The 26896-nt window shown below is 46.0% G+C and overlaps 1 protein-coding gene across 10 annotated transcripts in view; it reads left to right on the top strand.

The window, feature by feature from the left end:
* TNC (tenascin C) overlaps positions 1-26896 on the top strand; it is a 92940-nt gene that overhangs the window by 46137 nt on the left and 19907 nt on the right. The window contains exons 11-18 of one of the 10 annotated variants that reach the window (XM_082697037.1): positions 5996-6268; positions 6837-7109; positions 10481-10753; positions 13086-13355; positions 14491-14763; positions 17264-17539; positions 20808-21080; positions 22664-22936. The exons of 1 other annotated variant lie outside the window; for it this stretch is intronic. In XM_082697037.1, the coding sequence (XP_082553163.1) occupies positions 5996-6268; positions 6837-7109; positions 10481-10753; positions 13086-13355; positions 14491-14763; positions 17264-17539; positions 20808-21080; positions 22664-22936 (2184 nt within the window). The remainder of the gene's footprint in view (positions 1-5995; positions 6269-6836; positions 7110-10480; positions 10754-13085; positions 13356-14490; positions 14764-17263; positions 17540-20807; positions 21081-22663; positions 22937-26896) is intronic. 8 more of the 10 variants (XM_082697040.1, XM_082697039.1, XM_082697041.1 and 5 more) reach the window with 8 other exon arrangements.

The raw sequence follows: 26896 nt of genomic DNA, 5'->3' as shown, positions 1-26896 counted from the left end.
GCGTTCTGGAGGGATGGTTCAATCCTAGGTAAGGAGGAGCAACATAGAATCCAGAAGAAATAGATCTCTGGTAGAGATTTGAGTGTTTCAACTTTATAATCATGAGCTTGTCAGAAGGTGTCAAGGGACAGCAAATGAACCTGAAAAATAAGAGAGAAGACATTTCTTTCTCTTTGTTCTTCCTACTTCCTCTCCTCCTCTTCCTTCTTTCTCTCTCTCTCTCTCTCTCTCTCTCTTCCCACTTTTCCCTGCATTTGACAAATGCTATATCAAAGATTTTCCTATCTCTACTCCATCCTTTTACTTTCTGGCTGTAGGTAGGTTAGCTCCTGTCTCCAGTGGAGAAGCCCCAGACCTCAGCAGCTCAGGAAGACAAAAGTTTTCAAGTGAACCACAGGCTGAGATTACTTTTAGACTCCAACTAAAAGCCCAGTTTTGGCATCCCAAAGACTCAGTGGTTTCATTTCCCCCACCACACATCCTTAATATGGTTTCCAAAAAATCATGTTGTCTATTTAAAGACATCTTTCATTTCAGGAAAAAAAAAATGTGCAGAGTCCCTTTTATTGGCTCTTCCCCCATGGTCTCCAGAATATTTTTCCATAGGGCTTTCTCCATAAGACAGTTTTATTTCATTTAAAGTGAGGTGGACATCTCTTTCCTTCTCTCGAATTCTGTCTTTTCAAGTCTTCTACATTACTTGACCAGTAATGTTTACAGCTGAGCTCTGTGCACTAAGTGCTAGGGATTCTAGATAAGTTAGGATTAGGATAGATGTGTGCTGCTGAGGAACTTGCTGATACACAGCCCAACAACACAACACTCCACTTGCTAAAGCTGGGGGTACAGAGAGTTCAATGGGAACGCAGGATGATTTTGGGGCATCAGGAAAGTCTTGAGATGGGCAGAAACTTTTTTTTTATTTTTTAATTTCCTTTTTTTAAAGATTTGTTTATTTATTCGAAGGAGAGGGCCTGAGCAGGAGGAGCAGAGGAAGACAGAGCAGGAGAAAGACTCTCAGGCAGACGCCATGCTGAGTGCAGAGCCTGATGCAGGGCTGGATCCCACAGTCTTGAGATCATGACTTGAGCTGAAACCAAGATTGGGCGCTCATACCACACAAGCAGCCCCATCACTGGATAAGAGCACAAGTCTGCAGAGGGGTCTTATAGAGAAGATGTGGAATTGGCTGTCCCCAGAGCAGTTTTTTCCCAGGGAATTCTAGAGCTCTAACCATGGAATTGAGCCAAAGGGCAAACTTTTTCCTTGACGCAGAACCAAATTAAAAGTACGTGTAAGCCAGCTGCCCATCACACCTGAAATAAAATCCAGAGACCCTACCACAGCCTACATGGCCCTAAAGGATCTGTCTCTTCCAGTCTCTCTGACCTCACTCCCACCATTTTTCCCCTTGTTCATTTCACCCTGGTCACCCTGACCTTCCTGCTGTTCCTTGAGTATACCAAGCCTGCTCCTGCCTCAGGGCATTTGCACATGCCATTTCTACTGCCCAAATACCACTCCTCTCCCAGTTATTCATTGGCATCCCCCTCATTTTATTTAGCTCAAGTGATTTCTCAGCAGACTTCTCTGGCCACCAATCTGAAATGGTGTTTCCATCCTGACTGACTCCTTCATGCTGCTGCAGAGTTCCTTACCTGCCCTGATATTTTTCAGTAGTTGGTTTATTTGCCTATGACCTGCCTCCGACTACCGACCAGAATGTAAAGACTCTGTCCCCTTTATCCAGTGCTGCACCATCCCCAATGCCTTAGACATGCATAAGGGCCAAGCATAAGACATGTGCTTCATGAGGCTTCATGAGGCTCTAGCTACACCAGAGTGGTAATGTTTCTGTTGACTCTCCTGGTCTTTTCCTTCTACCTCTGCATTAACAGCCCAAATTCCCCCTGTTCAGGATTAAGGGAAGGAATGTTACTCTGTTGTCTTCAGTTAAGCTTACTCTAGATAGAAAAGGAAGGAAAGAGAGGAGGAAAGGAGGGAGGATCGGGAGAGGGATGGAGGGAGAGAGAGAGGAAAGAGAGAAAGGTAGAAGCCCATTAAAGTTGAGGAATATTAATGTGTGCCAGGCATCTCCCCAGGGCCCCACACCCTGCATTTATATTTTGATAAACTCAATAAAACCCCACTTAAAGTGAGGCCATGGATTTGCTGTGAGCAGGAGGGACATAGAGCAGAGAGAATATGAAAAACACAAGGCCAAGAAAGCATCTTTCCTTACCAGCATAAGAACTCATCTGTGATACCCCAGTAGTTCTCATGGGTTTGGAAAGCAGAACGGTGGCATTTTGCTTGTAGTCACAGCTGCAAGTAACAGGGAACATTCTGCTGAGATACCGTTTTGATTTATTCATGGAGCAAATGGAATTTATTCAAATATGTAACCCTCCAACAAATATTTATTACTTAACTGCTATGGGTCGGACAATGCTGGTGTCTCTGTAGAACAGGAAGGCACACCGTGAGGCACACTGCAGAGAGAAAGAAAGAACCAACACCAAAATTATAAGACTATAACTAGTCTGTTTTAGAGGGAAGTTGGGGAAGCTATGAGAGCAGAAACAAGGATCCATTCCAGACCTGAGCAAAGGGAAAGATGGATACCAGAGAAGGCCTTTTGGAAGACGTGACACTTGGCTGAGTCCTCAAAGAGGAAAGGAAGTGAGGAAGGGGGTAATGACATTTCCAGCAGGAGGAACAGCATGTGAGAAGGCACGAGACACTTCCTACTAGTGAAACACAGGCTTTCCAGTCCTGCCCTAAGATAGAGTAGGAGAACAGCAAGGTATGGGGTTCGAGACATCATCAGAGACTGTCTTCGAAGGGCAGCGAATATCGTGCTAAGGGGCTTGGACTCCATTCTTGACAGTGATAAAGAGTCACTGAAAAGTTTTAAGGCAGGCAAGGCATTTAATTTTAATTACCTTGACTTTGCAAGGTGAGATCAAAGCAATTAACTCCACCCTTTGGGTCCTCAGGTTTGAATTCGGCCATCTACCTGCTTTGGGAGAATCACTTTCTCCCGTCAGTGAACACCGCAAGTGAATTCCTAATTAGCTAGAACTTGGTAATCACCATCTACAAGATGGTGGAAGATTTCAAGTTGGCACATCTGAAGGTTTAAAGTTGGCACAGCTGGAAATTCCTCCAGGCCAGCTGGTCAACCCACCCTGAGCATAGAAATGGGATTTCGACCTTCTGATTTCCCAGGCCCACTGACATTGTTCAGAGGGTAGATGCCAGTGCACAGCTGTAAGGAAAAAGACAACAGCCTTTTCATAAAGAAATGCCAAGAAATGCAGCGTGGAATGACAGAGCGGAAACACTGGGCTCCGGGGACAGTAAGGCCACCAATGTGTCATTTGCTGTTGAAATGTAGAGTTTGCATTTATGTGAAACTTCTTAGTCCCCACCTCAGCTATTGTCCACTGTGTTTTTGTTTGTAGCATTCCCTCTAATTTCATAATTATCCCTTCAATTTATCTCAATTCTATTCACTGAAGTTACACCTTTTACTTATCTGACTAGCATTTGTTTAGGGAGAAAGGGTGGGGATGGGGAACGCCGATAGCACCCATGGCAGAAACAGTCAGAGCCCGGCTCACTAAAGATAAACTGATACTCTTCCTTGATCTGCTTGTTAAAAAAAAAAAAAAAGTAGAAGAATAGTCAAATGTTTCGGTGGAAATATTACCCTGATTATTAATATTTCCTGAGCAACATGGTGTTATGTGGAAGTCATTTGTCTGCTGTAAGAACGGAGGGAGCAGGACGTGAGGGGTGTCATGTAATAGTGCCAGTGGCATAAAAAAGCCATTCTAGAGAGAAGAGATGGTTCTCCTCAGGAAGAGACAGTTCCCACTGCGCATCCTCTCCCGTCCTTTCTGCATCCATCTTTACTGCAAGAGCTTTCCGAAACCATCCCTGACCTCCTATCTCCTCGCCCCAGTTAGGTACCTCGCCTCACCTTCCCGGCAACAATGGTTCTTGACATTGTTTTCATGGGAAAAAATAAAAAAGGCTTTATGTTTGAATTAGAAAGACAGCTTTAAAAACAGTTAGCTGAGAAGGAGAGATGGTGACTTAATTCACATAAAGAGGAAAATTGTCAGTGCCATCCAAGCTCCTGACGAGCAGTTTTGACAGCAGGAGAAAAAGAGAGGAAAGTGGGATGAGTCACAGGGGGCATTTGTGGATGATAGGGTTAATCTCCCTACCCTTGAAGTGTGGCTTCGATTGGTTTTTGTCCTATATCTCTTCATGCGTGAGGACTACTAGAATATTTGAAAAGGACACACTCTTGATTTTAGTTGTGCTTAAATCCCAAGGTCGAGGAGACAACTGTTACATCGGTAGCAGTGCTTTTGGCCTCACAAGGGCCAGTGGGTTTAAGGATGGCTGACTTTCCCTTTCTTTCCCCAAAATGATCTTTCTGATCAATATCACATTTGTGTGGTTAAGAACTGCTTCGGGTGAACTTCAGGGCATGAATTTGCGTTATATGAGGAGCCTGTAGAATGGAGTTCAAGATGAGGCATGGCCAACATTTTCTGTAAAGGGCCAGAGAGTAAATATTTTAGACTTTTCAGGCTGGAAGGTTTCTGTCACAACTATTCAAGGATCCCTGTAGCAGAAAAGCAGCCATCAACAATACATGAATGAACAAGCATGGCTGTTCCAATAAAACTTTATATATAGACCAAAATTTGAATTTCATTTGTATTTTCATATATCATGAAATATTCTTCTTTTTGGATTTTTGCCCCCAACCATTGAAAACTATAAAAAAAAACTGTTGTTAACAGTTCATTACCAAAGTAGGCAATAGGCCAGACTTGGCCCTCGGATCATAGTTTGCAGACCCCTGTTCAGATCAAATAAGATTTGCTGGAGTACAGGCTTTGTCAATGTGAAACACTAAGGAAGAACTTTTCCCAGAGCTTGGAAAAGTCTGAATTAAATAGATACTTGAAAAGAAAGATTTTTTTCCCTCAGAAAGGATGTCTTCCATCCAGTCAAGCTAGGATTTTCAGGTTAGAGGTGTCCTTTAATGGGCACATAGGGCTCTTTTGAAACTAGCAGCCAATGGAAAAACAATTTGTTCTTTTAAATGAGCTCGAGGCAGTTCTTGCTCTATTGTTTACAGGATCCATTTCTAGAAGAAGTCCTTTATTCCTAGGTCACGCAAAGCCCACTTAAGCTCCGCCCTGGGCGAATTGTTACCAAGAAGGCATATTCAGACAGGTGTGTTATTGCTGTACTTTGTGTGTACAGGAGATGATTAAAGATCACCTTTGCTTTTAATTGAGCTTAATAGGCTTGGTTTGTCCCAGGCCTCAGTCTTTCTCTCCAGTAAGGGACTGTTTTGTAAAGACTCGTCCCATTCCTCAGTTCAACCTTACTTGGACCATGTTCATTTATCTCTGATCTTCCTGAAGTGGTTTTATATAAACTGACTTGAGCCCCCAGAACTGACAAAAAAATCCCAGCATAGAGACTATAAAACAGATCCTCTAGATGAGACTAAGGAAACAAGATCCAATTCTCTCAAAATGCAGAAGGCTGAGCAGCTTAGACCCAGCAACCTAGGAATGCCTGGAAGCTGTTCCTTATGGTCTTGTCCTTACGATGACAGACACTTTCCATGATGGAAACCAAAGCCTAGAACACTACAAACATGGATGTGTAGAGTTTTCTAGATCCACAGGACGCTGGTCAGGAGGAGAATGCCATTTCCAAAAGACACGGGCAAAGAGGCAACAGGGAAAAATAAGTATTATATTGAGTTTTCTGTTGATGTTTTGATGGCGGCCATAGCACTGGGGCTTACACTGAGAGAAACATGGCGATCGGCCCCACCCCAGCTCCCACGGCAGGCCTTTTCAGCGTTGGCAATGGCTTTGCCATTTCTGGGTTCCCAGAAGGAGAGGAATTTGAGGAAGGGTTTAACTGACCCATCTCTGTCATTATTCAGGCCATGCCCCTGAACTGGAAAACCTCACCGTGACCGAGGTTGGCTGGGATGGCCTCCAACTCAACTGGACCGCAACTGACCAGGCCTATGAGCACTTTGTCATTCAGGTGCAGGAGGCCAACGGGGTGGAAGCAGCTCAGAACCTCACGGTACCCGGCAGCCTGCGGGCTGTGGACATCCCAGGCCTCAAGGCCGCCACCCCGTATAGAGTCACCATCTACGGGGTGATCGGGGGCTATAGGACACCGGTGCTCTCTGCTGAGGCCTCCACAGGTACCTCTCTCTCATGCTTCCATTTCTAGCTCCTGCTGTCCCTAACAGGAAACCACCCACGGCTCATCAGACACGACTCACTCCTGACTGGACTTGGCCTGCCCCAGGTCATAGCGCTGTGGTGTCTCATAAAGGGGAGCCATCAGGCTGTACAACTCTGAGGGCACCTTTGACAGCGCACCCCATGTGAACAACACCCTTTGGGGTTGCGCAGAGCCCTGCCTGGGGACGATACCCACAGCCCCAAGCGGCGGGGTCATGAGCTTCATGGACTCCCTCTTGGGAAGGGATGTGAAGGCATTATATTTAAGAGAAAAAAAAAAATCAGAACATTAATCTCCCTGTGCACTGAGGGTTGGGGTAACTCTTTAATGAACTAAGATGACAAATATTTTCCTAGCCCGCATGCTCTTTGCTCACTTTCTCAAATTCAGGAAGTTGCACGATGCATGTTTGTCTAGAGAAAGTCCTGTATTTTTCAGTAATATGAAGTCTACTCGGGTGTTCAAGGTTCCCTGGATCTTGCTGTGTGATTTGATCATGAAACTCATTCTTTGTCCTTCTGCAGGGGCAACTCCCGGTCTGGGAGAGGTCGCTGTGTCCGAGGTACGCTGGGATGCCCTCAGGCTCAACTGGACTGCTCCGGAAGGAGCCTATGAACAGTTTTTCATTCAGGTGCAGGAGACTGATGCGGTCGAGGCGGCCCAGAACCTCACAGTCCCGGGAGGACTGAGGTCCGTGGACCTGCCTGGGCTCAAAGCAGCCACTCGCTATAGCGTCACCATCCGTGGGGTCACGCGGGACTTCAGCACGACTCCTCTCTCTGTTGAAGTCTTGACAGGTATTCTAGACCAGTCCATTAATCTGCTTCCTCCCCTTGTCTCTGCTCAGGGGACATCCAAGCTCTTCCTGCTGTAAGCTGGGCTCAGCCGTGCCCCCCTCCCCTCGGGGAACACCAGTGAATCATCCCCACTTCCCTCCAAATGTCCTAGGCCTTATTTGGACATGTCCTGGTCCAGCATGGTAGCCAATTCCATGGAAAATTCCACCTACTCTTCCCTTACAAAAGTGAGAGGTGACTTTTCTTTCAAAGTAAGTTTCAATCATAATAGCTAAGGAGTTGGAAAGCACACTTTGCAAGTGGAAAAGGAAAAAAAACTGGTGTGAGCTCATTTTAAGAACACACTAAAAGATTCCCTAAAGCCCCATTTATATGTTAAGCATGGAAGTTATGAACAATTCCTAGAACTGTCTTTCATTCCCGGAGACCAAAGAGAAAAACTCTGGCTTTAGTGCTCGCAGTTAGAGCGTGCTCCACACCTGCCGTAAATCACGCATCTGTAATCAACACTCACCAGACGACTCCGCCCAGCCTCGGCTGGAGGGTCATCTTACCCGAATCCTTGCATGCAGTTCCTTTTTTTAGTAACTCGGCAACTCTGTGTCCTCATGCAGAAGAGGTTCCAGATCTGGGAAACCTCACAGTGACCAAGGTCGGCTGGCATGGCCTCAGTCTGGACTGGATGGCCCCTGATGGGATCTATGAGCAGTTTATCATAGAGATCCAGGAGGCTGACCGGGCCGAGGAAGCTCACAGTCTCACGGTTCCCGGGAGCCTGCGCTCGGTGGAAATCCCAGGTCTCAGGGCCGGGACTCCTTACACGATCACCCTGCATGGCGAGGTCAGAGGCCGCAGCACTCCGCCGCTTGTTGTGGAGGCCGTCACAGGTATAGGACCCTCCTCCCACACCAGGGACTTGACTGAGCCAACCTCCCTTTGGGATAGAGAACATTCCCCAAGCGTCATAGTTTCATCTCCATGTTCCTGACAGGCAGTGAGAATGCAAGTTCTAACTTAGGAAGGTCTGGGTTGGAAGTCCGCTTTCCTGGCTGAATGCTCTTGGGTCTGTCGTTTGACATGTCTGAGCCTTCTTTCCTCGCCTTCAGTTCAGAGATAATACCCCACCTCGGAACATTGTCCTGCGCAGTGAATGAAACCATGACCGAAAGTGCTTAGTGAAGCTCACATCCTGTAGGAAATACTGAACAGCAAATAGGTTAATACATCAGGCAGCAACATATCGTAATGAAAATAGCAGAAATAGTAGGGCTGTGGCACAAGAATAAGGTCAAAAGTTTCTAGAGAAATCTTATCATGAGTGGCCTCAGAGTCACTGACTGCCGGCCAACGGGTAGTCATGTGCCCATGAAATAACCTTTGAAATGATCTGGCCATCTTCAGCCGAAACTGTCCGAGTCTCTCATTCTCTCCTTAACAGACACTCAGGACAGCCAGCACATTTCCAAAAGAGAGCAGCAGTCACATTTGACTCCAGTGTTTTTCATTCAGTGTGGAGAGGAAAAACAATTTATCTCAATCTGTCCCCTGGAAATATGCTGCTGCATCTGTTATAGGAAAATTCTGTGCTGTTTGTGAGGTTTTTAGAAATAGCTTGAAAGGGGGCAAATGAGCCAAATTTTTGGAGGGTTTTTATGCTGGGCCCTCAGCCCATGCCCTTTGCTATATATACATCCTGTGTTTTGATAATACCACCCATATAACCTCTTTCAAATAATTTGTTCTTCTTGTTCACATATACCAAATAAATTTGGTCCTCGCTAGAAGGATTCCAAAAATGAGAAAGGTGATGTCCCAATCCACCAAAGCTGGCCAGGTTATATGGTCCTGTGCTGCTTGAAATATCTTCAGACCAAATGAGCAAAAGGGGCTTTTGAGGCCCGTGTGGTCTGGATACGGGATGCTAGCGGTCTCTCTCTGTTGCATGTAAACTTTTGTTTTGAGCAGCAGAACTCCTTTTGCACATGAAATCTCACCAGGAACCCCACTCCACAACAGATAAATGGACAGCTCTTCTCAGTGAGCGAGGGAGGCAGAGGGCACTTCCTGCACAGACAGCCCCCCAAAGCATCACGGTCACGTGGTACCGCTTGAATCAGCCCCTCTAACAGGTTGAGTGTGCTCGGGCTCACCACAGAGATATTCTTATATCTAAGAATAAGAACTTCAGGGGCACCTCTTGTGGCTCAAATTCCTACAGATAATTCCTTTTCTAACTTCGAATCCATGGCCCCTTCAGCCTTTGAAAGGAGAAGAGCCTGGGATTGCATTTAATCCTCAATGGTGTTCCCCTCGGCAGTGGGCTTTGCCATGTTCCGAATCCAGACTTCCTAAATCAGCAATGAGAACTACATTAACTGTCCTTCCTAAGTGGTGGAAAGATAGATAGTGGGCCCTGCTCTGCACCATTTACCAAGCAAAACATAATCACTTTTAATTAAAAGTGAGCCCTCATTTCGCACCAATGGCTTTGCTTCATGGTGCAGACATTCCTCATCCAGGCACAAAGTACTCGCGGAAGGTGGGAGGGAGAGAACCGAGCCAAGAATCCAGCATAGAACATTTGATCCCTGAAAGCTGAGTAAAACAGCAGACTTGTCCAGACCAAGACAGCGGACACTTTATAAAGCCAGCCCGATAGCAGGTGGCCAGCAATTGGACAGTCTCTCCTACGTGAAGTCATGAAACGAGGCAGACAGTTGTTTCCAGTACCGCTGAGAAGCTCCAAGGTGAAACAACTGAACAGTGATGTGTTTGTTGGGCTGCCTCTTATGGGGCACTCACTGTGGGTCAGATATGACCCTCAGGGGGGTTGTAAATGGTCTTTAAGTATCACACAGTCCAATGACAGAGCACTGTCCGCTCCCTCTGTAGATGAAGAGAGTGAGACTCAGGGACAAGCTGCGTGATAGGTCCAAGACTCGCCGGTGGTTAAATATCATTGTTGGAGTTCCAACCAAGGCCCAGCTGCCTGCAGAGCCTTCACTTTTAACCATCCCTACCCTTCTTACCCTGACCCACAGTCCCACTTTGCCAGCTGCTCTGTGGGTTCTGGCCCTGCACGCCGAGAGCCCTCCCAGGTGGGTTGTTCAGTGGTCCGCTGGACAGCATTGCTCTTTCAGTGAGCCGTGCGGGTCTTCCCCTTTTTGGCCATTTGCAACTCCTAAAGAAAGCTGTGGCCAGGGTACGGGTGTTCAAGCTAGAAATAAATGCCCAGAGACCAAAAAGGACCACACATGCCCAGGAATACTCTCCCACCTCTTTCTGTCTTCCGTAGACCTGGGCTGTGGGACGTTTGGTTTCTTCCTTTAGTGCTTCGCAGAACTGACTGATGCCTCTCTGTCCTTCTTCAGAGGAGCTCCCCCAGCTTGGGGACTTAGCCGTGACCAAGGTTGGCTGGGATGGCCTCCAACTCAACTGGACCGCAACTGACCAGGCCTATGAGCACTTTGTCATTCAGGTGCAGGAGGCCAACGGGGTGGAGGCAGCTCAGAACCTCACGGTACCTGGCAGCCTGCGGGCTGTGGACATCCCAGGCCTCAAGGCCACCACCCCGTATAGAGTCACCATCTACGGGGTGATCGGAGGCTATAGGACACCGGTGCTCTCTGCCGAGGCCTCCACAGGTACCTTCCTTCCCACTGCCGATGCCCCCTCCCCCCCAAGGCGCCTGCTTCTTCTCCAAGAGACTCTGCAGAAAGTCAGCTTCTCTCCCTGAGTCCTTTCCTTCTGCCTCTTAGCGGCTGCTCATGCGTGCTGAGCGACAGCCCTGTGAGCTGTGCCTCGGTCTACAAGCCCCGGCCATTTCGAGAATGAATGATACAGCCATTGCTTTTTCTGACCTCCAGCCTCTAGCCTCTCCCAGCCTTTACCTAGTCCTACCACTCCCTCTCTTTCCAAATGATGGCATTCTGTTTCAGGAGACAGCCTGATGGTTTTAATTCTCTTCTCCAGGGCTGGAATAGAACTAAAAGCCGCCCCTCCCCTCACCATGTGTAAGTTCTGGTAGAGCACAGATTATTTACTTTAGAGAGTCCTTTTGCAAGTTGGAAACCGGTACTTTACTATCCCAGACCCCTCAAGGGTATGGGCACTGTGGTTCTTGCATTTAAAAGAAATGTTTTAATTTAAATGTTTCTTTAAAATGCACTGAGTATAATAAGAGAACTGAATTACCCTCCTCCGGGCACTTCTCTCAGATACTGAGTCATTGTTAGGACACCAAATTAGCAAATAGCTAGACCAAAAAGGGAAGGAAAAAAAAAAATCACACAATTATGACTAGAGACAGTACCAAAGAAAAAGGCATTCATTAGAAGTCCACACAGCAGCATTCAAAGCAAGGAATGTCCCAGGCTATGAATGTCAAAGATCTGATGCCCTTTTTTGCTCTTTTAATCAAGAGGTGCTCCCTGGAGTGTTGGCCTCAGCGTGGCACACCCCCAGGGCCAACCCAGGAGGGTGTGTTAAACTCTGCTCATCACCGCGCTTCAGCTGGCAAGGTGGCAAGGCATTCAGTGCCCCCCAGGAGCCTGCCGCAGTGAGCAGACTTCCCAAGCACTGTTCTTTGCTCCTCTTCCTCCAGGCCTCCACTGCGTAGAAGCTCAGCAGAGGTCATCGTGTTTGGTTCTGCAGGTGCCTGCCCCATTTTTAGGTAGTTACTGCAACTAAACTTCCGTGCAAACCCATACGATCTCCCTGATTCTAGCAAAAGCATCGCTCTGCATTTTAGCCTCAATCATGTCAATAATCCTCGCTGAGGCAAACGTAATACAGACAGCCACTGTGTGAATGATGACCTTGAAACGCCCAGGAATTGCAACTGAGGCTACCCAGCATGGACCCAGGGCCCTTTGATCTGACATCGGGATCATAAATCATCCCTCCCCAGAAAGCAAGAGAAATCACTTGCCATTTCTGATCTTTCCTGCAGACCTTGTGGTTTGGGTGCCCATAGTACTTTTATGTGGGGGGGGTTTTTTTCCCCCTTTTTAATGATATCAGCAGTCTTGTTTCTGATGAATTGGTAGGAGGGCAGAAGGGCCGTAATTCCATCTGATCTGTGTCTCACTACATCTGATGAGATGGAAAGGCCTTCTCCTTCCCTGTTAGAGAAGCAATATCAGCTCTTACCACCTTGCTTCTGCCTGCCCTCTGCCTAGTTTATTCCTGCCGCATGACAAAACATCGGTGAGGCAGTCTCCCAGACAAAATGCTATTTCTATTGCCTTGCCTCGGCTCAGCTCTCCTGGTTGGCAGCACACTAGTAGCTTTCTTGGCCCATGCAGAAGCCATTAAGAGAGGACGAGCTTTTCCAACAGAATATGAAAACAGCCAGCCCTTGTCAGGGGTATATACAGCGACAATACCAAGAACCACGCTGACGAGTTGCCAGTTCCCTTTAAGTCACAAAAGCAGAAGCCTCCAGGTACCACCTTGAGAGGGTAACGGCATCAGAGTTACTCAGTCTTCATTAAACTAGATGGGAGCTCCTTCAAAGCAAAAGATACCCCCAGAAGGGTGCCAAGCAACTTTTGGTCTCCTGAGTGCAATTCAAGAGACTAAGAGCTGCCAGCACGCCTATCTTTTGAGCGATGGCCAGCATCCCCGCCGTGGGGCTTCCCAAAACATCTGAGTTCGCAGTTCCCGCTGACATCATCTAGATAACTTCTCCCACTCAGGATCTCAGCCTGATCCTGAATAAGCCTGATCGCGTAAGGCAGCTCCAGAGCAGGAAAATCTAACTGCCCAACCCTCCTCTTGGTCTTCCCTTGTTAACAAATCCCCTCTGTCGCTCCCGCCGCCTTCGCCAGGTAACACCTGCCGCCTCTCAACCGTAACCTTGAACTAGCAGATCCTTCTGCCCAGCCCTGGTTCTATTAACAACCTCAGTCTTAAAACACAAGCCTGATCATTAACCCCCCCTTTTTTTTTCTTCTCTCCTGCCCCCCTTTTCAGCCGCAGGACCTGAACTTGGAAACCTAACTGTTTCTGACATAACTCCTGAGAGCTTCAATCTCTCCTGGACAGCCACCGACGGGGCCTTCGAGACCTTTACCATTGAAATTGTTGATTCCAATAGGTTCTTGGAGACGATGAAATACAATATCTCTGGTGCTGAACGAACCGCCCACATCTCAGGGCTACCCCCTAATAATCACTTTGTTATCTACCTCTCGGGACTCGCTCCCAGTGCCCGGACTCAGATCGTCACCTCGGCCACCACAGGTACATCTGCTCTCTCCCATATCTGACTCCCTCTCTCTAGGTCTCTGGAGTCTTCTCAGCAAGGGGAAGCCGCTCCTTCTCACCTGCTGAGGCCACAGCTCATGAACTTCTCTAGGAGGCAGGGCTGGTTAACCTAACTCTCTTCCCACAGCGGCCCCAATGGTGCATTTCCGTGAAGTCCCCTGCCTGATCTATTACTGACCAGGACACATGCAGCCTTAAGCATAGTCTGGTCCAGATTGTCGAATGGAATCTGGAGAAAAGCATTCTGCCCTTCCATACCTAAAAATCCAGAGTTGTCCTTGATTTGGAAAGACATCTGCATCAATCAAAGAGGTCTTAAAAATTATATTTTGTGTTATCCTAGTTGACCTCCTAATACCCAAGTATCCCAATGATTTAATGAAACTGGTGCTATTTGTTTTGTTTCAACTGGGAAAATGTCCAAAAGAAGAAAAAAAAAAAAAAAGAGCAGGTTACTAATCAGATGGGGGCACGAGGAAGCTGTGCCATCCAGAATGCCCCAATTCTATCATCAGCTCTAGGAGCAAAGACCCGAGCATGCTGTCTTGCCCCCAGAGAGTGGATGGTTGATTTCAAAAATAGAAGTAGTCATGTTTCAATAAGGAACTTGGTCAACGAAAGCATACGCTGCTCTTACTTAAATTTGTACTGTCTGTGGTAGACATACTATGTGAGATGTTCTCTGGGATGCAGCAAAAGGGCATTCTCTATCTGAATTCAGACAGGAGAGGCTTATCCACTCAAAATAGCATTCTTAGCCCATTTGGGGCAGTGAATCAGTAAATCAGAAAAGAGTTCACATCACAGCATCAAAATCGTCTATCACAGAAGTTACCCATGGCTGAGGGAGGGTCTGTCCTCATTTTACGTGAGACTACAAATTGTCGCCGGGGTGGTGGACACTACACTGAGACCTAGGAAAGAAAACCACCCAACCCCACCTCTTCTTTTCCCATGGCGCAAACTGGGTTTCAACAAAGGACCTGTGTCTTTATCCAAGGGTGAGGTCTAAAACTTTATGGATTTAGTCTTATGTGTTTTGGTTTTTGACTCTGTAACCGTGTTTTAAACTGACACACTTTCATATCTCTTTGTTTTCTGCTTACTTTAGTAGCCGAACCTCTCCTTAGCCACCTCACTGTCTCAAATGTGACCTGGGCCAGTGTGTCTCTGTCGTGGAAAGCCCAGGAGGCTACCTTTGATAGCTTTCTTATAGAAATTAGGAATTCTGACCCCCGCCAGGAAACAGTGGTACACTCTCTGCCCGCAGCATCTCGCAGCTCTGTCATCGCCAACCTCAATGCTTCTTCTAATTACACTGCCCACCTTCATGGGCTGATTGGCGGGCACCGTGTTCAGACTCTGACGGCCCAGGCAACCACAGGTACTTGCCACAATGGCTTCTTCTCTCTCCGTTGAACTTCCTCTGAGGGTGAAAAAAAAAAAAATCACTCATTACCCATTTTTCATCCTCCTCATTCCTCCAGATCATTCTCAGATTTGATAGGGCCACCCAAATCAGAGCTTCAAAACGAAAGAAAGAAAGAAAGAAAGAAAGAAAGAAAGAAAGAAAGAAAGAAAGAAAGAAAGAAAGAAAGAAAGGAGAAAAACTCTCACCCCACATTAAGGAACTTTGGCATCACCCTCTTTTTCCTAAATAGGCATTCACATCTGGAGTTGCTCTGTGTGTTTGTATAGAATTAACCTGACTTGCCTTGGTTAAATTTCTAAATCATCCTTCCATTTGATCTTGAATAATCGTTTCTAGTTTCATCCCCTTTATCATCTGCCTGTGGTCTAATCAAAGTTTACCTCTGTTGTATTCAAAGAGGTGCATGCATGCCAATTTTGGTCCCCTGATCAGAATGTTCTACATCCTCTTTCTCTCCCTCCAAGATTCTGAAAAGTGGTGCCCGGAGCATGCAGAGAAAAGACCCTAACGCACGTGAGAGGAACCAGCCGTCTCATCGTGTTCTTGAGACTTCTGTTTGCTTGCCTTCCCTACAAACAGACTATTCCCTTTTGACATTTACCCTATGAAGCATGCTTTGTCATTTACTGACAACTGCCACAAATTGTCAGTCTTCTTTCATCTGTCATCGTGTCCAAATCTTGGTGCATGTGGTGAACATTCAGAGCATTAAACTTCTGAAAAGATCCGTGTTTCTTGGAAGCAGACAGCATGCCCAGGAATTGTCTGAGGGATCAGAAGCAGGGACGGAAAGACGTCCCAGCTTGCATGGAGCACTGACCCTGCCTTCCCTCTCTATCTCTGAGGTCCTTCTTGCATTTCCCTTTTCAGCTTGGCCACCCCCTTTGGGAGCCAGCTGGAGGCCACGCTGCCAGGAGAACCTCGGTCTTACTCTGCATGGTGAATGTGTTCGCACTGCCGGTCTCTGTCTGGTGGCATGAGAAGAGTCCTAACATGCATCCTTACTTGGAGAGATCGCTTCCACAGCAAAATACAAGGAAGGAACAAACAGAGGCCTCTTGGGGGTGTTCTACCTTCAGTGTGGTTGAAGTAATTTGCCAGGGTTGTGGCTAAAAATTAGAGCATCATTCGCTTCTCAAACGAATCGCCGAGGAGGAGATCCTGTGCCATCCCTTACGGCCGTGTTCTGCTTCTGAGCCAAATCCTTGTTACCCTTGGAGACTTTCTGGCATCGCATTAAGCTGTGCAGTTGTCCAGTTAAGGTTTCTCCAGGTGCACCCCTTCTTTCCTCTTAACACCGGAGCTGCAGCCACACAACTCCCAAGTCCCTGGAGGAAATCGTCTGCTTCTCTCCCTAACCCTAAAAGGCTGGCCCCAGTACCTCAAACTTCTAGAACTGCTGCCTCATTCTAACACAGAGTTGGAGTTGAACTTATTTTCATGGTAGTATTACTTGATAAGTGTGCATTGAGGAGGTCAGACCATCTACATCCCAGCTGAAACTAGTGATACAGGCCCCCTACATTAACAATGAGTCCCTTCATCCCTGATCTCCTAGTCCTTAAGGGACAAGAGAAACCTAACCTCCAGGGGAGCCAGCTGTCTTTGCAAATTATCCAGTAAGTGGATCTTCTAGGCAGAAAATGCAACACCTAGCTAAATTTTCTTTTAACTTCTGGATACACCAGGAAGGATTTCGTGAAAGCCATTTTACCTTTGCGGTATGTAGGATAGGGTGCAGATCTCCCTATGGTGTATAGGAAACTTAGGTTTCTAAATACTATGAAGAATTTCTCTTGTGTGGATATTAGCCTTTAATTTGTACAATCCAAACAGATCAAAACAAGACGAAATAAGGAAATTTCAAAGTAGCATTTTCTAAGCTGTGCTCAGTGGACTGCCAACTCCTTGAGATGTTCAAAGACTATTTTTCCGAATGCATATCAACTCATCAGTCAAGTTTATGAAATTCTGGGCTAAGCAAAATTAAGCAGGTTTCTTTATAGAACGAGCTTTGCAAAGGCTATAACATGCTTTGTGAGTCTCTAGGTGAGAGAGAATATCTGTAAATACTTCACTATAAAGCTGTTTTTCTTAGAACAGCTACGGAGCGTGTGCCCCACTGCAAACCTTAGAAATGCACCCTTAATATTCCACTACTCCTGTCTACCATTCTAATGACCTGTTCGCTCGTCTTTGTACATGGCCAGAAAATGGTCATGTCTGTCCTTAAAAAGAATGTGCATCCAGGCCCGCCAAGAAAGCAGTGTATTCTCTAGCGCTATAGTAGATTCAGGTGTAGCCACGGGTGGATAGACTACCTTTCTGCAAATATTTGGAGGGATTGGCACTTTCATGTCCTATGGCCACATTCTGGAAAGATCCGTCGCTTCCTCTAATAATGTCTCTCTCTCTCTCTCTCTCTCTTTCGCCCATGTCCCTTTCCCTTCAGAGCCAGAGCCACAGTTGGGCACGCTAATCCTTAGCAATATTACTCCTGACAGCTTCAACGTGTCCTGGACCGCTCGAGCCGGGCCTGTTGCAAAGATTGTTGTCAATGTTAGCGATTCTCACTTGCTGTATGAGCCCCAGCAGCTGACAGTCTCAGGAGACACACAGCACGCTCACGTCACGGGCTTGGTGGAGAACACCAGCTATGTCGTTAGTGTGGCGGGGACCACCTGGGCCGGGGACCCCACCAAGCCCCTCACGGCCTTTGTCACGACAGGTACTCATTCAGAGGTTGTTGCTTGTCTGCCGAGAATTTGGAGGTGGGAGCGGGAGAAAGGTGAGAGGCGTTCTGCAGGCACTCGACCCCAAATCCAGTCTTTGCTCCAGGTGTACACAGCTAAGGGAAGAGGGAGCAGATCCTGTAGCAAAGAGGGGTATTTTGCCACCATTTGTGGGAAATGGAGACCGTGTATTCGACAGCTATTTCAAGTTTCCAGGGATTTTCCTTGCCTAGCTTTATGGGCTGATCCATATTTTAGCGATTCTGGCTGAAGAGTGAGTTCTAAGGTAGTAACAGCCAAGAACAGGAATTTTGTCCATAAATCATGCTATGCTAAGGCCGTTTATAAACCACCTGCCCCAGAAATGCAGTAATTTATCTTTTTTCTTTAAAAAAAACTTCGTCTTAAATCAACATCTACAACAGATTTCTGAAGGTTTGACCTAGCACAGCAGATAAATCCAAACTTCATTAAAGCTTAACCATATATTGAACTTGACCTCTAACCTCTCTTGGAATTACCTTAAGAATTGCTTAAAGATATGGCTTTCCATTTTCTTGCCTGAGATTATCTCAGATCAATGGCAAAGGCTGCAAATGGTGTGGATTTACCATATCCCTAGCCTGACAAACCTCAGGAAGTCTTTAGAAGTCTCTGGCCTTCCACTAATGATAATTTTCAGGAGACTTCACCTTCTGATTCTCACATTAAACCAGGCCTCTCCCAGCATCTCAACTGCTGCCAAGAAGATATGTTAATGCGTTCAATTAAATATTTAATTGGAGGCCGCTGTGATGACCTCGAAGCGTGAGGGTTTTGATATCAGGCCTGAGTGGTTTCTGATCTTCTTAGCTGCATAACCTTGGCTGCTGTTTAACTGCTCTGAATTCCAATTTCGTTATGAATGAAGACGGGACGCCCACAGCCTCTTGGGGCAGCCCCTGTCTCAGGAATTAAATGGATACAATGAACTTTAAGGGTCTGGTTTCCAGCAAATGCCTTACAGATTCTGGGTTCTTTCCATTTCCTAGCAATAGGAAGGGAGCAGTGTTCTGAAAAATAAGCCGCAAGTCTAGATAGAAACTCAGCAACTATTGTTGTGAAATCATGACTTTCCTGTGATTTAAACACAGGACGTGGTTTTAACAGGAGATCAGAAAGTGTTTATATTTTCTGTCCCGTTGCCTACTGTGAATTCAGTCGTTCAGACAAGTCTTCAAATACAGAACATGCTCTTTTCTCAGTGGGGTGGGGGAGGGAGCGGTGGGGACTTCCATATTCTCACATCCCAAAGCCATGAGATGAGCTGGAGGGGAGGAATGGCCAGCCACCCAGCCAGGTCAGTCAGGCCCTTACTTGTCGCCTCGCCTCCTGCAGGACCTCCCACAGAACAGGGAGAAGAAAGGCAGGCTGGGAGTGCTGGTCTTGGGAATCCTAGATCTGGTTACAGCATTGTCTCAGCTAATCCCTGAAGTGAAAAGACCCTGAGTTTTAAAAGAAGCATATTTTTAAAAAAGAGAAAGGATAAAAAAAAAAAAATCTGAACATGAATGACTATAAGTAACAGGCCCTGATTGACTGACTAATTATCCTGAACGCCCTTCTTTTCGTTGGACTCTGCCGCTTTCATGGGGTGGAGATGCAAAGCGGCTAGCTACCAAAGAGGCCCCATTTATCTAAACAAAACTCAGCAATGGAACTTGAGAGCCATGTCTTGCACACAGAGAAGCCTCTTTGCACAGCGTATGAAATTTCATCTCCGCCTTTGATAGAGTTATGATTTGGGGTAGATCCTTAAATGGTAAAAATAAAATAAAATAAAATAAAAATAAACCGTCAAAACAAAGAGCAAGTGTGTTAAAAAAAAAAAAAAAGTACAAGTCCAAACCACAACAAAATTTAAATTACTGCTTCAGGAATGACACATTCATTCACTTGTTCATTCAATCACCAAAATCTTTAAACATTTTTCTTTACATCCCGTGGATTAGACCCTGGGTGTTCATGTAAGGTCATTTATTTCTTTGAACGTTTCTATTTAGAAGCAATGGAAAATGTGCCTCCAAATGAGGGGGAGCTAAAGCAGCCTTGGTCATGGAGTTCCCAGCCCCACGCCCCCTCCAATGAAAACCAACATTCACCAAGACCATGCTTTGTTTTGCTAGAGGCACTGGACCTTCTCCACCGATCCTACTTACATCTCCAGACTTGCCAGCCCTGATGGGGTCACTAATTAGATGTTGGCCCAGGGTGTGGGAAGAGCATTGAGCTTGGAATCAGATGGCCTGGGTGGGAGGCCAGCTTAGCCCCCCAGTAGATGTGTGATCCTGGATAAGTCATTGACCTCTGTTTCCTTAGATATCACGGGGGTGAAGGGACAGGTAGCAATAGCCACTTCACAGTGTCATTGTGAGGTTCGAATAGGAGAACAGATGTGGAGCCTGATCAGTTGGGACATGATGGCACCTAGGAACTTAAGTGATATAAGCTCAGTCCTTTTGGAAACCCACCTGTGTAAAAACCTCACAGCACCTGGGACACAGATGTTTGGTGAATGAATGAACAGATGACAATAGAAATTACTAAAGATCCAATATGTCTTTATCTCCTGACTTAATCCAGGAAAACAAACAGCCAAAGAATTAACGAATCCTAGTATTCCTTAACTGGGCTGCAGTCATGATCTGCTAATTCTGACACATGAAAAACCTTACCCCCCTCCGTCTAGTTCAGGTTATGAGGATGTATGTCACTAATAGGTCTCATCCACTTGATTCAAAGTGAACTAGAAGTGGACTAGAAGCATGAAGTGTACCAAAAAGGAAGTATGCATTTAGGGGGGAAGTGGGGGCATTGATTTCCTTAAAGACCTTCAGAAGACAGAGGGAAACAGAGAAAGGGATCCAAAACCAACAAAATTCATCCAATTTTATAGGGAAAAAATCATGGCCTTCAGAGTGGGACCCCACTAAAAACTTCGCTCTGTCACATCCTTGCTCTGTGACTTTGGTCAAGCAGATTGACCTCTTTGAAACTCAAGGTTCTTTGCCTGCATAATGGGAATAATGTCTATCTCATAGCCTGTTGAGAGATTGGCATGAGATAACATCATCTGCCCCCTAATAAGCTCTTACTAAATATTCATTTTCTGAGAATTTAATGCATTTAGTGATGGGGTATCTGTCGCTATTTGTGGAGACATGTGCTATCCCAGCAGGGTCAGCGCCGCTAACCTGAGTTGTTTTCACTCCTCCCTTCTTTCAGAGGCCCTGCCCCTTCTGGAAAACCTAACCATTTCCGACATTAATCCCTACGGGTTCACAGTTTCCTGGATGGCATCGGAGAATGCCTTTGACAGCTTCCTAGTAACGGTGGTGGATTCTGGGAAGCTGCTGGACCCCCAGGAATTCACACTTTCAGGAAACCAGAGGAAGCTGGAGCTTAGAGGCCTCATAACTGGCATTGGCTATGAGGTTACGGTCTCTGGCTTCACCCAAGGGCACCAAACCAAGCCCTTGAGGGCTGAGATTGTTACAGGTATTTGGATTCAAGTGAGCCATTTTCTCCCTTCCTTGGTTCTCTTCCATGTAATCCATCTACCACATCACCATCTACCACAACACCAACGTCCTCGTCCATTTTCTTTATGTAATCCATAGATGTGTCCTGCTCTTTTGTGTTTCCCCCCACACTCTTCCTTGTCTTGTGTCTTTACTGAGCACTCCTCTTCTCCCACTCCAGAAATGGGAAGGTCAAAATGTTTGTTTGCCCCTTGGCATCCCAAATCTTGTAGACTGTGTCTTGTCCAAGTTCTTGTGTGCTTACTCCACATCACCCTCTTCTGTGTACATCCTGGCTGGTCCTCAGCTATGTTTCAGCCTTCTCAAAAGAAATATACCAATGAGGATATTTCAAAAACTTATTTACAACATTTGCCATCTCAACATCTCAACTATGATCTTGATAAACTTACCGGGTGGGCTGGTTATTGGAAACCTAACTGCGAACTTATTTTATTGGCAAACACTAATGTCATAGAGATTCTTTGACACAGACTAAATCCATAATTTTCTCAAGACTAATAATAATTCCTAGATACATAAAACATTAACAACTTTTAACAGTCAAAAATCTGTGTTTCCCAAAGTCTTTCCAGATTTTACTAGCTCCATAGGCTATTCAAAGGTCCTGCTTGATGAAGAAGTTCCATGTACAAATAAGTTTTGGAAACATAGTTTAATAGGATCCTTGACAACAGGGCTTTCCAGAATAGCCCAATGTGCATGTGTCTTTTCCAAGAGGGACTTACCCAAGCAGTATTTCCCAAACTTATTTGACATCGGATGCCTTTTAAGGAAGAGGAGCAAACAGGAATGGTTTGTTCTGAGTACACTTTGGGAAACTCAGCTCTAAATTTACCTTGACAATGAGTTTTGTCTAGTGAAGGCAATCCAAGATCATACCTTGAGTCCAAAGTATGGAGTACAAGAGGTTCCAAGCCTCAGTTCTAACCTCTGAATGCCTGTCTAATGGTTTAAAAAGTAAGCACCAAGAGTAGGAGCCTTCTTGAGTACAACAATTCCAAGAAAAATTCAAAAGGACCATAACATAACATTTTAAAAGCCATTTTGCTCAGGATCAAGGGAAATATAATCAGCAGTATCATCATGGGCAACTCTACAGATCGTTAATACTGGTTTATTTGTCTTTTAAAAAAGAAAAAGACAAAGGTCTCACAGAGGATGGGCACTCAGCCATTGGAAGACAGAGAGCAAATGTAAACAAGTTACTGGCTTTGAACTTGTTTAATAATGCATGGGAGGAGCCAAAGCAGAGTCTAGATGTGGACTGATAGAATTGCTTTTAGACAAAACTCACATATGCAAGCATCCACTTGGCTTGTATTGGATGTATGAACTGCATCTTCCCCTTCTCCTAGACCTACTTGTTTGTGTTGAATGATTTTATTTTCGGGAACTCAGGACACTTCTGTCCCTGAGAGCCAGGGCCAGTGCATACTAATAACCCTCCCTCACCAACCCCCCATCCCGCAGAAGAAGACTGCATGGGCTGGTAAATGATGTTTTCTTTCCTCCTCCCACCATGTTCTCCTCCTCTAGAAGCCGAGCCAGAGGTGGATAATCTTCTGGTTTCAGATGCCACCCCAGATGGTTTCCGTCTGTCCTGGACAGCTGATGAAGGGGTCTTCGACAGTTTTGTTCTCAAAATCAGAGATACCAAAAAGCAGTCTGAGCCACTGGAAATAACCCTACTTGCCCCCGAACGAACCAGGGACATAACTGGTCTCAGAGAGGCCACCGAGTATGAGATTGAGCTCTATGGAATAAGCAGTGGAAGGCGATCCCAACCAGTCCGTGCCTTAGCAACCACAGGTACCGTACCTCCACAGGAGAGAACCGTGAAAAGTCGTTAACGCAGTGGTCTACTTTCACAGGGTTGGGAAACTGCAAGAGCTTTGAACGCAGCCAACTCTTTCAATTACAGATGGTGCGAGTGTGGAAAATTTGGCTGAGCCTTCGTGCAAGAGGAGCAGGATGCCATTTATTTAATGGGGTTGTTGAGGATTGAATGAGATAATTCATGGCAAGCCCACAGCAGAGGGTCTGGTGCATAGCAAGGGCTCTGCAAATTAAAGCTATCTGGAGTTGCATTATTTTCATTAATACATCATCATCATGACAATTATTGCAGTTTTTAAATTCCAAAGACCCTTCTTCCAGCTGATTTTTTTTTTTTTTTTTTTGGATGCAGAGGTACCTCTGGGCAAATGTTTGACGTTACAGTGTGCAGGGGATAATGGAGAAGTGGTACCTCCACCTATAAAGATGAATATTTACCAGATGCAATGTGTAAATAATCCATTGCGTGCTCAGGAAGGATCAAAAGAGGGAGCTGACAAGGTCGACAGGCTGCTCTTCGTGACGTTCATGATTTTATAGGATAGATACTCCATAGCAGCTCTAAAAGGCACTAGAGGGGAAAATGCAAACTTTTTCCCGATGAGTTGTTTCAGGGAGGAAAAAGGAAGTTGATTGGTAACAGGACCCTTTAGAAGGAAAGACCTATAACAGGTGTGGTGAATTCCTTTTTGAAACTAAGGGACAAGGAGAAACCAGCATTCCCGAGAGAGACTGCTTCAAGAGGAATCAGAAGAAAGAATCACAAAAGCACAGGGAGAGGTAAAAGGGACCAAGGAAGGGGGGTAGCCCAGCCTCTCCTGCTCGGGGAGAAAGATGCGATTTGCCTCACGTCACATGGCCAGGTTTGGTGTAGAACCCAAACGCAGCTATTTTAATACTATTTTATTATTGTATTTTGATACTTACTTTAATTAAATGTAAGCAGGCTGGATGACAGAGAACCACTGAGTGTACATACTTGCCGTCTCAGAAAAGCAGCGCGTTAGCCAAAAACTCTGTGCGCAGAGGTGGGTGCCTTACCGTGGCAAGGTGCAGGACCCGCGGAGCTCAAAGAAGCCACCTACAGAAACCGTAATTCTTATCTGTGGGTGTGGAGGAAACGCCGAAGTGCAGACAGCGGTCCAGGCGGAGGAAAAACCGTTTCTCAGTAGCTTGGACAGCCTGTCCATGGGATGCGGGTCCTTGTCTCCTCCTCCCTGTGGCTGCACATAAAACAACCTCAGATCACAGACCGAGCCTGATTTTGACCTCGGTTTGTAAACCACTGCCTTTCGACATTTACTCCTGATCACTGATTTTGTTTTGCCAATCTTTTTTGCTAGAGGCCCTGCAGTTCTAAAGCCAAAAAAGAAGGAATAATCAAGAGGTGTTTTTTTTTTTTTTTTTTCTTTTTGTAAGAACCAAAAAAAAGAAAGAAAGACCCTGTTCTTTCGGGAAAGCTTTTCTTTGATTTCTTATTCTGGGGATTTGTATTTCAAAGCCAATGAGAAGTAAGAGTGCGTGTGTGTGTGTGTGCGTGCGCCCACATGTGCCTGCGTCCCTTGCTCTGTACTTGGAAAGGACAGGACAGGTGACTCCATTAGACAGAATATGTCTTATTCCATTGTAACCTCATGTGTTTTATGAAGTTTCCCTCTTGTTTCTCCATCCTCCTTCTTCTTTCCTTCCCTACGTAGTTGTAAACCCTTCTCTGGGATGTTCTGTTCCTCTTTATCCTCACCAAAGCTGCTGCAGGCTCTCCGCTCACTCCCAGAGCACCAGCTGCCAGCCCCGAGTGCCCAGTGGTCAGGGGCAGGGGCGGCACATACAGCGATGTGGCCTAGAGCCTCTGGGGAGAGTCCCTGGAGCCTAATCCTTGCTCTACCAGCTGTGCAGTTTTGGCCAAGTCTCCTTTCCCCTCTGAGCCTCAGTGTCCCCATCTAGCAAGTAGAATTTAACTCAGAATTCAGCTATGAGATTTTTCTTTCTTTCTTTCTTTCTTTGTTTTTAAGGATTTTATTTATTTACAGAGATCACAAGTAGGCATAGAGGCAGGCAGAAAGAGAGGGAGAAGCAGGCTCCCCACTAAGCAGAGAGCCTGATGTGGGGCTCAATCCCAGGACCCTGGGATCATGACCTGAGCGGAGGGCAGAGGCTTAACCCACTGAGCCACCCAGGAGCCCCTCAGTCATGAGGTTTAAGGAAGATCATGAATGTCAAATATTTCGTTTCCTTGTCCTTTGTAACAATATTAACTGTTTCTATGTTTGGATGATTTCATGTAAATTTAATTTTTTAAAGGGATGCTTGGTTCAAAGTTCAAAAATTTAGAAAGGATCTATAGCAAAGTCTCTCTGCACCTCCGTCCCTGCTCCCTAGCTGCTCGAAATACTGGCATTCAATATTGCCACTTCCTTGTCTGTGGAAATAGACAAAATTAGACATAAATCTATTCTCTTTTTTAAAAGATTTGCAGAAAACCACTCTTCTACAGTCTGGTGTATGTGGGTTTCTTGCTTACTGGATCAGAGAGATAATCCCATACGCCATTTTTGCTTCCCCAGACCCTACTGATGGATTCGTAGGTTGACCCCTGTATTTGCAATGGCAAATGGAAGTTTGTGCCACTTCCTCCCAACAGCCGTGGTCCCTCTTTGAAAAGTCCTGAGCCAGGAGCATTTTTGGTCTCTGGGGAGCTAAACACCAGTGTGCCTTTGTGCACCGAATGGTAGGGCTCCGGAACAGACAGAAAATAGTTAAAATCCCAGCCACGGAGTGTGATAGCTTTGTCTTCCTCTTCTGGAGATTAGAGTGCTTAGTGAGGAGCCTGAGATGATTCCTTCACCTGTCCCCCTCACTGCCCCCAAACACATACCCTCCGTACTCCCTTCCACCCCAGAGGCCATGGGGGTAGTCAGTGCCCCTTCTCCCAATTCCCAGAAACCAGCCCCCTTTCCCAGCCAGTTAACCTCACAACTCCTCTGCCCAGCTCTAATTCAGATGCACTTGAAACCACGCACCACCAAGTGGCAATGACGTTGTGTCCGGGGGGCCTGACCCAGCAGGCCTGCAGAGACCCGCTCCTGTGTGAACCAGGCTCTTCATGCTCCATCCCTCGGGCTCTGACTCCCATGAGGCATAGAGACTGTAACCACCAATTACCAGGCATGTCCTCCATGCCACACGGACAGGGCAACGGACACTTATCTCCATGAATCACCGTGACACAGCCAGACCAAGGGAGAGCCACATTCAACCCACTTCACGGTTGGGGAAACTGAGACTAAGGGGGTAAGGTGTTTTTACCTAGGAAAGGCAGAACAGAATTCAAACCCAGGTCAGTCTAACCCCCAAATCCTTGCTCTTAAACCATACTGGTTCCAGTAGCTATCCTCGCAGCTTAATATGGGACCTGGGATGTATTAAGTATTTGGTAAAAACATGTTGAAGGGAGAATACAATTTTTTTAAAATGACTTTTCATGGCCACCTCATTAAAGCAATGGACATTTGCTCCAGATTTGGGCATGGCAACTTTTTATGCAAATTGCAGATAGAAGCCCTCTTCTACCTCCTTGGGAGTTTTTAGCAACTCCAAATGTTTCCCTAATGGAGTTTTGTTGAAAACCAAGCATCCACTTGGGAGAAGAGAGGCATCGCTTTGCTTATGTCTCCCAACTCTTCAACAGAATGATTCAGTTGCTGTGGGAGGCTCTGTCTTCAGGTTCCTGTTGACCATCTCCTCTCCTGTGGTGCTGGAGGCTTATGGGCGCTATTTATGACAGAAGGAGATAGGCTAAAATAACTCATAGTCTTTAACACGGAGAAAGGCCTAACATCCAAAAATAGCACAGCACTGAGCCTGGATTCCCATCACTCCCAGGCCATTCCATCAAGATATTAAGCAGAGCTATTTCCCTGCTGCCATTCTGAT

This window comes from Mustela nivalis (genome assembly GCF_964662115.1).
Source record: "Mustela nivalis genome assembly, chromosome: 13".
In the NCBI taxonomy this organism is placed as follows: Eukaryota; Metazoa; Chordata; class Mammalia; order Carnivora; family Mustelidae; genus Mustela; species Mustela nivalis.
This window is presented reverse-complemented; position numbering and strand designations above follow the sequence as displayed.